The 12,784-nt window shown below is 42.2% G+C and overlaps 1 protein-coding gene across 1 annotated transcript in view; it reads left to right on the top strand.

The window, feature by feature from the left end:
• The window catches only part of LOC137169129 (protein unc-13 homolog B-like), a 202,162-nt gene that overhangs the window by 72,779 nt on the left and 116,599 nt on the right, over window positions 1-12,784 (top strand). Inside the window, exons 9-10 of the mRNA XM_067572132.1 lie at window positions 9,255-9,548; window positions 9,934-10,021. Of these exons, the coding sequence (XP_067428233.1) occupies window positions 9,255-9,548; window positions 9,934-10,021 (382 nt within the window). The remainder of the gene's footprint in view (window positions 1-9,254; window positions 9,549-9,933; window positions 10,022-12,784) is intronic.

Genomic DNA, 12,784 nt, shown 5'->3' with positions numbered 1-12,784 from the left:
GCAACAGACACTGGTAAGATCTCAAGAGCAGATGCAACAAGAATTTGTGCACAGTGGATCTCGAGATATTGATCTAAGAGCATCTGCACCTGCCAACTCCATCAAAGGCTCCCTAGACATGTCTCCAAAACCACAACAGACACAATCTGAAACAACTCCCGATATCTTTTCAACTGGAGCTTTACCACTGGTCAGAAACAAGCCAACTGTAACAAGGAATGGTTCTGTTGGTGTGCCACTTATAGTGGAGCAATCTGCACACCAACAAGGAAGACTAGCTTTGAGTGGAGTCAACAAAACTGAGGCACTGCATAGGCAGATATCAACCTACCATAGTAATGAGGTCCTTTCTAGTTCAAGGACCACCTACCGGGACACACATCCACAACATAAGCCAATGGATTTCTCTTCAAAAGACAGCCTAAATACAACTAAAATTTTAAGTAATTACATTGAACCAGAAGATGGACAGCCTGTGAATTTCATTAATAACAAAGCAAAGAAAGAAATATTTGAAAGAAAGCGAACTGGAAGACAATTAGAAAAGAAAACATCACTGGGTATTGTTGATCTAACTCTGGATCCTCAAAATAAAACTACAATTATTAGTCATCAAGAAGTGAAGGATCTTTCCTTTCCTTGTGTGTCTGCTTTGTCTCAAAGTAGTCTTGACTGTCAGCAGCAATATATACCTGCAGCCACCCCTGAGGAGGTCAGAAAAGATACAGCAATTTCTCAAACTCCACAATCATTACAATATAGAGAATATTCCACTGTTAAACAGGCCACCACCCAAGCTGGAATACATTTCAGAAGGCAATCAGGAACAGGATTGAACTTAGAATCAGTGAATACTTCAGTTTCTTCTTTGGTGCCCATTCAAAGGAAGATACAGCCCCCTCAGAAATTTGCTCCTCAGGAAATGCATGACAGTGCATCTATTAAGTTCTCACTAAACAGTGTAAATCAGCAGCCTGATCAAGTGCCTCCAAATATAACTCAGCTGCAAACACAACATTCAGTCCCACGGCAGCAATACCAGCAACCTGGTGTGGAAATTGGATATCAGCCTATGGCTCAAAAATTGCAAAGACAGGATACAAGTCTTCAGCATGTTCACATGACCCCTAGACCCAAGATTCTTATCAAGCAGCCAACTGTGGGCAGCTTTGGGAGCACTGAGGAAAGCCCATCTGAAAGTGGAACAATGACAAATAGTGGACAGTCATTGCCTCCTTTTTCTACCCAGCAACTTTATGGCAGATCCCAAACTGTTCCTTCCCCACAGTCTTCGGCTGCCCCAGTTGTTCAGCAAGCACATGACAGACATAGAACACATCCTTCTCTACAGTCTTTGGATGCACAGCCTATGCAGAGCAGTGCAACTACAGACTATTATGCAAGAACTATGCAAGAACCTCCTCAATTATCAAAACAGCCTGATCCAAGCCAATGCCCTGTCACTGTTCAACAATATCAGACACAAGCTGTACCCTCAAGTACTGTGGCTTCTATTCAACACATATCAGAGGTTAGTGCACCTAAATCACAAGTCACCACAAAAGACAACTCAATGCCTGTAAAACAAGTACAAAGTGGTTATCTGAATCAGGGCTTTAGAGCTGAAATGCAAGGAAAAGAGATACATTCAACACCAGCAGGATCCACATCTGTCAAAGGTTTGATTTCATTATTTAGTGGTTCGGATTCACAATCATCTGTCAGTACAACACCAGCTGAAGTTTTACCCTACCACACTCAGAATGTGTCTACACCTGTGGGCCAAAGGGCACAGGTTACTCCAACAGAGGCTCCTGCAGTTAGCCATGATAAGAAAATGGCATCAGCATTTAGTACATCTTCTGTGCCCTACAGTGTTGAAGGAACAATTGCCCCAGCAACCCCTATCACTACAACACCAGAGAAAATTGCTTTAAGCCCACAAATGTCTGTTGTGTCAAGTTCTCTGCCTTGCACACCAGCACTTGTTTGTGACCAAGAGTACTCTGCTTCTAAATTACCAGATCAAGATTCTGATTTGTCGAAAAGGAAAAGCCTTATTCAATCTCCAACTACACAAACTAAATATTCCACTGAATCCAGTCCAGTGATAATTGGAGGTGAACTATCTGCTTCCTCGCCATCTGAATTATCCACAGATCAATCTGCAGCCCTGCAGACAGAGTTTGCTCCAGTACCATCACTAATTACTGAATCACAATACAAAGGAAAAGATTCAAGTGGTGTGAGCCCTCAAACATCCCCAATGATATCACCTGTGGTCTCTCCCTCAAACGAGTCAGCGATGTATGGTTTCAGGTCTGAGCCTACTGTTCAAGACTATCAGCAACCCCAGGCAACACTATATGCAAGCCCAGCAGCAGAGACACCAGGGAAAGAATTGCCCCCTCCTGAATCTTCACCCTTTAAACGAGCAGATACCATGTCACCCAAAGGAATTTTTAATGAAGGCGGTGCAGTAGAGCTTTCAGAAACATTGTCAGTGGATACATCTAAAGCACTCCCCAAAGAGTCTTCTGCCATCAGTGATAACATAGCTGTACCTGAATCAGTTATGTTGCAGCAGCAAAGTGCAGAGGAATACAAACAAATTACATCCACAGAATCTGTCAATGTCAGTACTGAATTGAGTGAGGTCTCTAGTGTAGTTAACAAATTACAGGAGAAAACCAGCCATCCCAGGTCAATCTACATTGGCATTAATTGCCCAGAGGGAGCTTCTGTTGATGTGGAAATTGATCCAAGTGAGCCAAAACAGTATGTTAGACTACCCCATATTTTTGTCTCAGCAGCAAGTTCACCAGAGGAAGAGACAGTTGAACTCAAGCTCAATGAATGTAGCAAGCCTGAGCTGCCAGAAGACAGTGCTTCTGAAGACATCACTCCCATTGCAGTAACACTACCGGACTGTAAGGATTCTTTGACTGCTGATATTACTGCACAGTCAGATATATCTGATGATGCTAGGGCTACAGATATCAGTAGCACAGAGGCATTAATCAAATCAGAGGAGGTCAAGACCTTCTCACCAGAGATGTCGGTTACACAGACTACAGCAGGTGTTACGGATGCAGATGAACATGACCAGCAGCACATCCTGACCAAGAAAAGCTTAACCATAGAAGCGTCCCTCTCAGAAGCTGAAGTAACAGCAGAGACTACTGAGGCTTGTGAGCCATCACTTGAGCTATCTTTCAAGGAGAGAAAATCAATAGCTCCTGATATGACACCACTTGAAGTAGTCAAGCCTCTGAGTGACCTGGCCTGCCAGGCTGAAAACAAAACTTCAGTGCTAGCACCACCAGAAGGTGCTGAAACCCTCAATGAGTTAGCCCACGATGATAAAAGCACAACCTCAGATGTGGTATTGCCTGACAAAGTTCGGTCTCTTGATAAGTTGTCACTGAAAGAAGTACCCTCAGACATAAAGTCACCTGAAGGAGTCCAACAGCTTGATGACAAAACTGAAAAGGATGTCTCCTTATCTGCCCCCGAGCCCAGTCCTGTCAAAACTCCCACAGAGGAAATCACAACTTCCAAGGAGGATATTTTAGCTGTCAAGGTTGATCAACCTGAGGCTGAACAGCCTAATGAGCAACCAGGAAAAGGCTTATTTTCTATGTTTAGTGGTTCCACTGCAACCCCACAGCAGGCATCTTCTCAATCTGGATTATCAATGCTTGGTGGCATTCTCCCTGGCTCATCTACCAAAGACACTCCTGGCACAGGGTTACTCTCAATGTTTGGTGGATCAAATGCCCCATCTTCACCTGGATCTAAAGACCCACCACCACCACGGTCAACCCCACTAGAACCCCAGGGAAAAGGCTTATTTTCTATGTTTGGTGGATCCAATAGTCAGCCACCATCTGGTCCAAGAGGTCCAACTGTTGGAAGTGCACCACCTAGAGGACCCCCACCCAAAGAACCTCCAGGCAAAAGCCTGTTTTCCATGTTTGGTGGACCTGCCCCTCAGCAACCACCCAGTCCCAGAGGTCCTGCTGGGCCTAGTGCTGGATCGTCTTTATTTGGCGGCATCCTCCCAGGTTCTACTACACATAAAGAAACTCCTGGTGCAGGTTTGTTTACCAAGTTTGGAGGTGCTAATGCACAGGTCCAAACTGGACCTAGAATACCCCCACCAGGACCAACAGTTACACCACCAGGACCCAAAGGCTTAGAGTCCTCAGGAAAAGGACTGTTCTCTATGTTTAGCGGACCAAACCAGCAAGTATCAGCCACACAACCAGCAGCCTCTAAACCATCTGAATCAGAAGGTGTTTTCAAAGTTTCCTCTGTGTTTTCACTTGGTGGGAGTTCTGATGGCAACAAATCTAAAAGTGGGTTTGGCCTGTTTGGAATGTCTTTCATGGAGGAAACCAAAACAGAGCCAGAAATAATTGTTCCGGCCAAGACGGAGATTGCCCCAGAACATGTGAAACCCCAAGAAACAAAAGATTTTTCAGAAGAAGCAAATGATCCTGTTGTTCAGGCTATGGAAAATGTACCCTCTGAACCTCTCTCTACATCATCAGTTAAGGTAGAACTCCAAGCAGATCAGGCATGCAAAGATGTTCAAGATTTAGTCACCAAAAAGACCTCTGAAAATACTGTTCCCTTAACGGATCCACAACTAGAAGTGGACAAAATAGCCACAATGCAACAACACCCTCCTTGTGCTGAAAATGCCTCAACTGTGGGTGAAGTATCTATTGCAGACACACCAAATGTGACTAGTAATCTACCAGAGAAAGAGACAATACAGGGCCAACAAGCTAATGTAGTAAATGTGGAACAGTCAGACAGCCAAATAGAATATAAAGAAGTGAACGATACAGTGGGTTCTGAGAAAGAAGTTGCTCAGTCAGAAACTAATACTGAAATTAAGAGCACAGGTGATGAAACTGACATAGCTGCCATCAAAAGCCCTGCGATATCAGAAAAAACCGACATTATTCAGATGTCAGAAAGTATAAGAGATAGTATTGACAAAACCTCAATATCAGATATGGTTGGAGTGGAACCTGTTGTTGAAGGAGAGACAACAATTCCATTGGTAGAAAAACAAACTGAGGAGCCTACGAAAGTTGCTGGTGAAGAACAAACAGCAGTCACAGATACAGAAAAATCCACTGAGATACCTTTAAAAGTAGCTGGTGAAGAACAAACAGCAGTCACAGATACAGAAAAATCCACTGAGATACCTTTAAAAGTAGCTGGTGAAGAACAAACAGCAGTTGCAGATGTGGAAGAAACAACTGAGGGCCCATTGAAAGTTCCTGGTGAAGAGCAAACAGCAGTCATAGATGCCGAAAAATCAACTGAGATAACTTTAAAAGTTGCTGGTGAAGAACAAACATCAGATGTGGAAAAATCAATCAAGGAACCTTTGCAAGTTGTGGGTGAGGAACAAGAAGCTGTTGCAGTTTTAGTATCAGAAAAATCTATTGAGAAAGACTTGAAAGCCACATCTGATGAGACTGCAAATGAACCAATTAAGGCAAAATTGGAGCTTGGAGAATCTAGTGCAGAACCTGCACATCAATTAGAGAAACCTTTTGAAGGAAATAATTCTGTTGCAGTGGTCTCAACAGATGAGGAAAAAGCTATTGATACCAACTCACCAGAAATTGTGACATCTCAAGATGTGGGGCCTCCGAAAGGTCCATCATTGGGACCTGCTAGTCCTCCACCACAGCAACAGCCCAGGCAAGGCATGGTCAGGCCACCTGGCCCACCCGGACAAAGAATAGGAGCTCCAAGGATGGGAGCTCCAAGGATGGGAGGGCCACGGATGGGAGGCCCACGGATGGGGGGCCCAAGAATGGCAGGACCACGAATGGCTGGACCAAGACATCCAGGACCACAGAAGCCCCCTGAACCAGCTCCATTTTCTGGCTTTATGTCAATGTTTTCAACCCCAAATGCCCCAAGTAAACCACCAACTGTTGGTGGTTTTTTTTCAAGTTCACCTGGTTCATTTTTTGGATCATCACCTGCTCCCCGTCATCCACAACAACAACAACAACAACAGCAGAAAAGCTCGTTTTTTGGCCTCCCGAGTAGCATGGCTACAGAATCTCTTACCAGCGACCTATTTGGTATGTTCAAGGGTCCTGAGACAACAAAATCTGAGGAACCTCAACAGTCAGGTGCAGAGTCACGACAAGGGGATCCTTCTGCAAAGGAAACAGTCTCTGAGAGCACTGAAAAGACAGACACAGAGAAGACACCTTTATCTCCAGATGAACTTGCTAAAAGCACTGAGGACTCAGAGGTCCCTGAAAAAGGGTTAATGGAGGAGGCAGAACGAACTGACAAAACAGAGGCAGAAGAAAGTTCTCTGACCGAATCAATCATAAAAACAGCTGTCCATGGAGAAGAAGCAGGGCATGATGAGCATGCTGTGCATTTAGAGGAACCAGGTTCAGCAATGTCTGACAAAGCAGCACCACCAGCTCCTGAAACCAAAGGCACATTTGAAATACCAAGTTTGACTGCCCCTAAATTTGGCTTTATGTCTGTAGCTGCTGAAGGCACATCATCTATTGGATCTCTTTTCTCCCCCACTCCGTCTCCAGCCACTGGTGTGAAGGGATCACAACCACAACAGACAGACAGTGGTCTGTTTTCTGGTTTTAAAAGCCTCTCCGCTGGTATTTTCCAGGATGAAAAGCCAGCAGGAAAGGATGAACCATCATCTACTTCATCTGTGTTTGGCATGACACTTGGCTCAATGTTTGGAAACTCTGACCCTCCCAAACCCGAATCCTGCCCTCCGGTGGTCACAGTCCAACCCCAGTCTCAAAGTCCAAAACCCACAGATGAATTTTGTGAACCAGAGTCTGAGAAACTTTCCCCAGGTTCAGGAGACACTGAAAGTGCAGATGCCAGTGATACAGAGGGACCAACAGAAACTTCAAAAACAGGAAGCTGTGACACCTTAGCACAGTCACCACTGTCTGGCCTCCCTTCTCACTCAGATTCTCTAGCAGAGGGTTTGGAAAAACCCCAATTAAAAATCACCCCATCTGAGGTAGATAAGAGTGAAGTTGGCACACCTGACACTGTGCATGCAGAATTAAGCAAAGAGCAACCACAGGACCTGTTGACAAAGGAAGCTGCAAAAAGGCTAGTACAATTTGTATGATAAATGGCATTGTTCATTTATCATTCTAATGTAGACAAATCTATAGGCCCTTTCCTGCTTTTTTCCCTTTCATTTAGAGTATTTTTTATTTGGTCCACGTTTGATATCTGTAATTGTGTATTTGTTATTTTCCTTTCCTATCCCACAACTTACCTTTAAAATCCTATGCATATTTTTAGATTTAGACATAGTTAGATTTAGTTCGACCAAATGAATTTCTTGTTTATAATATACAGTTTATCCACCTCACAACCATAAATACAAACCATTTAGTGAAAATCTGACAGTATAAGTTCTATCATCAAAGCCATAGGAAAGGACATGATCACATCTGGTTGGAAAGTGCTCACAATTATGTGAAAATGTACGGGTGCTATTTTGTACTTACCACACCACAGTAATAGCATACTTGACAGTGATGGAAGAGCAATGAATGAAGAAACCGATGGTCTTTATTTATTAGCTTTTCACTTCTGAGGTGTATATAAGGCCCCTCCTTTCTCTGTCCCCTGCAGTTCTTTGAATTATTCTCCCAGCCTCAGCCAATTTGTTTATATGAATCAAACTCTGATAGATTTATGATGGTGTGGCAGTGCACACCATGGAGGCAGACTGGACACTGGAATAAAAGGAACAGTGAGAAGCAATTTGGCCTACACTCAAGACAAAGTAAATCATGCCCGTTAAAGCACAGAGCCACTTTTCTCGTTAGCAATTTCAATCATCACGCAGCCACATAGTAGTTTCCTATTCAATCAGCCTCCTATGATATTGATCAGTCAGTATGCGTAGATCAGGATAAGTGTATCCCCACTGCTCTAACAAAATCTTTAACCTTATTAGAAGGTAAAATAATTTTGTACATGTAGCATGGTACATACAATAGAAGATCCTGTAAATGAACTGCAGTTGAAGTAGCTGAATTTAAAAGGTAATTTCTTTATTCCACTCTCACACACACTGTGGTGAATTATTATAGCTGGTCTCAATATCAACATGCTGTTACCACCTTTAAAGGGTTTGTCTGGTGATTTTCTATATTTTCTCATAGTCAACAAATTTCATGGGCAGAGCTAAACCCACAATGAACTCATCCTACTTACAAGTATTTTGCATGTATCCAACGTCTGATGTATTGTATTTCTCTGTGCTGTAGACCTCCATTGTTGTCCAAAACCTAAAACACATCAATGAGCCACACCGTTGCACTGCGTGACATGTTCCTTTGTCCCTGAAGACAGCGGCTACCATAGCTTCTTTAGAAACAGCTCCAAGTAAAAACAGCGATAAGATAATAACCCTTAGGTGTGAGGGTCCTAGTAAGGCAGACGCCTCTGCGAATGCGCAAAAACATGGTTCTGTTTACAGGGCTTCGCTAGTTTGCTTGGTGGTGGGTTACTATCTTATATCAATTTTTACTCTTTTGAGCTGTTTCTACAAAAGCTACAGTAACCACTGTTTTCATGGACAAAGGAACATGTCACCCAGTAGAGCAGTGTGGCTCATTGACATGTTTTTAATAGTTTTTGGACAACAACAGAGCTCTACGGCACTGAGGAATATGATATAACAGACTCTAGACACATGTACAATACTTGTAAGTAGGATGAGTTCATTGTTGGTTTGGCTTTGCACATGAAAATTGTTGACAATAAGGAAAATATAAAAAATCACCAGCCAAATCCTTTAAATTTGCAATATGATCACACATCTTTGAGAAGGCTGGGGACCTCTTAGTGCTAGTGGCATCCCTTTCCTGACATTGTTGTTCATTCATTCAGCTTACCCTACTGAACACTGTTAGTTTTCCTTGTTTTGTGTCATCTTCTTTCCCTGATGATTGCTCTAATAATTGAGTAGAATTGTTTAATTTTAAAATCAAATGTTAAAGAAAATGCATTATCTTGTACAATACTTTCCTGATTATCTATGTCTTGGCAAAAACTCACATGGATTTGAAGTGATAATTTCCTAAATAATGAAGTTTGGAATAAAACCTTTAAATTCTACAGTAGTCATTTAATTACATGTTGATTTCCCAAATCATTACCACAAACTAAATGTCAATGTCATCCTCCTACAGTCCACCAGACAGCAGTCGCTTTGATTCATCAGGCAACCTCAGCCCGGCCAGCTCCCAGCTTAGCTCTGAGCCTGAGGAGCGCAGAGATCCAGAGACGTGCCACCCCAGTGGCCCTCATCCACCTCTCCATAGCCAGCCATCTACCTGGGATGAGGAAGAAGAGGAGGAAGAAGCTGAGAAAGAACTGCATCCACTACCAGAGCCTGGTTCCAACAAAGATTTGAAGGACTCTTCAGTCGTCCTGCCTAAACCAATCTTGGACAACCATGATAACAAGACTCAGACTAAAATCTGGTATGTAAAAAAAGTAGACACCTAGGTTTGCATGTTTTGGTCAAAAATGTCATTTTAAGAACTGAGTTGATTGCGTCAGCATTGGTTTTGCATTCCGGCAACCAACAATTGTCAAAGTGAGAGATTACATCCTTGTTGCTGCACAAAGGACTCTTATTAGTTGTGTGGGTGCCTTGTGGTGAAGCATTTTGCTGCTTAGCAAAAAGAGGCAGCTGGCAACTCCATGCGTAGCACAGGAGACAGTTAGTATTTAGGTAGCAGTGACAAGGACCAAAATGCACCGGAACTGGCCACTCCAAATTGGGAGAAAAAACTAGCTGACTGATCCTCCTTTTGCAGCCTTTCCCACTAAACCCATTGATCTCTTTGCTTTATATTTTCTCAGTTTATTCGAAGATGGCCCTCCACCCTGCTCTCCATCCAAAGTTCGGTGGCTGAAAGCATACAATAAAGTGAGAGTACAACTCCTTGAGGTAGGAAGACTCACTTTCTCTGTCCACCTCATTTACTCTCTGTTGTCTGTTTCTCTTTTATACACACACACACACACACACACACACACACACACACACAATTATTACTTTATATTACTACACTGTATTTATTTAATGTGGTGGACCAGTGCTTGAGCACACAAGGAAATCAAAATCCCATACATAGATAAAGATATACAGGCTCATGAACATTGCTGTTTCTCTCTCTCTGCTCTTTCTCTCATGCAAAGATATTTTCTACCTCTTTTCCCCTATGGGTTGGTTGAGTTTCCAGTCATGCTACACCAATTTGTACCAATTTTGTGTTCCTTAAGGATTTCGCCTTTGATCTGGGAATCCCCTTTTCAGCATGCGTTCCTCCAGATTCGGCTATCATGCTGCTGTTACAGAAAGTTTTTAGTTCCAAGATATGGCACTGTGAGTTAAAACGATTCTGCAGATTATAGTACCAACCACCTGGGGCTGGTTTACAGTTGACAGTGGTGTTGGAGTCTGTGTAAGTATTGCAAATGTTGCTGTTAAATGAGGGCTATGTGTTGGAATTTATTTTTCTTTTTTTGTTATTTTTCATTTCACTGTCATTTCAAATAACTACAGTAATTGTGTGAACTAATTACAAAATCCCTGTACATGTGTCATCATGAAACAGTTTAATGTGGCATATGCTGCTGCCTTCAGGCCATTCCTTTCTAGCAGACCCTAGACGTGTGATTCTCCATTTCAGTTTAAGTTGTGTGCACAAATTATAAAACACTGAATAGAGGAAACTATAAGAAATGTTCAACCTTTACAGATGGGAAAACAGTGGATTTAATAAAAATATATATAAAAAAAAAAAAACCCCAGGAAAGAGACAAACACTGTGTAAAGCAATTAGAAAATGACACTGTCATTGAAAAAATGATGTAAAACTGTACATAAATAGTTAGGATGATAACAATTTTATGTGTGTGTTTAAGTGTGTTTTGGCTCATCAGAAACATCTGATAACGTTTGAAACTCCTGATATGGAGATGTTTGTACATTTGCAATGTGAATCTAATTGTTCCACAGAAGAGATACAAATCATCAAATTTAGAAGAGATGTGGTAAGAATCAGAGAGGATGGAGTCCCCTGGTGGCTCAGGGGTTTAAGGTGTGGACCAAGTATTACTACGTCTCTGGTTTAACCACCACATGCCAAACTGCAACCTTTATCTTAACCTAGTTATAATCCTAACCTTAATGCTAAAACCAAGTCACGTTGTAGTGACCAGAGTTTTGTACCCAGAGGGGAGATGAGTGCCCACAATGTGATTGATACAAGTACACTCACACTCTCTATAATCAGCCAGGAGTTGATTACATCCTGTTCGAACACTAAGAGTTACCCCTGCTGCCTCCTCTTGATGTGATTGGTCTTATCTATTTATCTCTGATTACCTTTGAGCCCAGACCTGTGTCTCCTTGTTTTCCTTGGATTCCCAGTCCACTTTTTCAAAATAGAAGATCCAATCTCACTCCAATTTTTATTCAAAATTTGAAGCTGTTGAGATGGACTTTCAAACATCTCATTTGTTTCTCAGGGAGTAAAAGGAAACAAATGAAGCACTGAGAGAAATTAGATCTGGAGAGTGGCTGGCTGGCGGTAGTGAGATTGCTGACTTGGAAGCACAGACTGACAAATGCCACAAGCTTAATTCAGTAGGGCCCTCAATGAAAAGAGGGACAAATGGGTTCAAGGCCCTGTGTTGACAAGCATCTGCTTTACTGAAGTGTCCTTGAGCAAGACACTGAATCCCTGTTGCTCATTAGCTGACTCTGTCATCTGACCTACCTGGCAGGGGGCCAAGAAAAAAAGAGAATTTCTTTACAGGGACCAATAAAGTCTTAAATTATTTATGACTCAGTTTCCGAGTACAACTCTCTGTCTGCTTATACATAAACGTGGTGGGCCGCCTGTCATGAATCCCATCCCTCTTTCTAAACAATCCCTCTCAGGAGGCGAGTATTAGAGCACCTTGCACAAGTAGATGCTAAGTTATGAGACAGATGCTTTCAAGGTGACGGGTCAAGAACACAGCAATGACAGTGTGAAGAATGAAGAGGGGATGCTTGAGGTACCTCTTTGACTATTAGAGGCCACTTTACCCTAACTATCATGGTGCCAGTAGAAGTGCAGTTTAGAGAGTCTATAGTTGCCATTTGTTGAAATTTAACTGACACCTGCAGGGGTGTTTTTTACTAAGAATTAGCAGCTCTTTTTTTAGGTGCTAAAAAGTCAAACAGCTGTTCTACATGGCAGAAAAGCCGCAAAAAAAAGTGTTTGGTTTGATGTTGAATGTATTTTAGGGCATTCCCATGTAGAGCAGTAAAATATGGGAGAAGGAAGTGGAAAGTGATAGAAATAACAGCTGAAATTATTGTATATTATTGCTGACTGACCAAAGTGGCTGTGATTTAACATCTAGGAGAAGCAGGCACACAGATAGACTGAAATGAGATCACAAGACAAAAGACAAACACAATGCAGTAACAGTAGCTTGTAATTTTTTACATGATACTGCTACTGCTTCCTTCAGTGCCCGTATGCATGAATTGGTATTTGCTCTGGCATTTTTTGGCTCACAAGGAGGCCACTCCAGTGTGTTGTGATTGAAGCAGTTATTCATTTACTTATTAATTAGACCTAATGGATTACTTTTTATATTTGTCAAAAGAGATTTAAAGAGATTAAAAATCTCCCACATTGCTGATTCATCA

Source organism: Thunnus thynnus, chromosome 2 (assembly GCF_963924715.1).
Source record: "Thunnus thynnus chromosome 2, fThuThy2.1, whole genome shotgun sequence".
Taxonomy (NCBI): Eukaryota; Metazoa; Chordata; class Actinopteri; order Scombriformes; family Scombridae; genus Thunnus; species Thunnus thynnus.
Note: the sequence above shows the minus strand (reverse complement) of the source record. Positions and strands in the feature narration are given on the sequence as shown.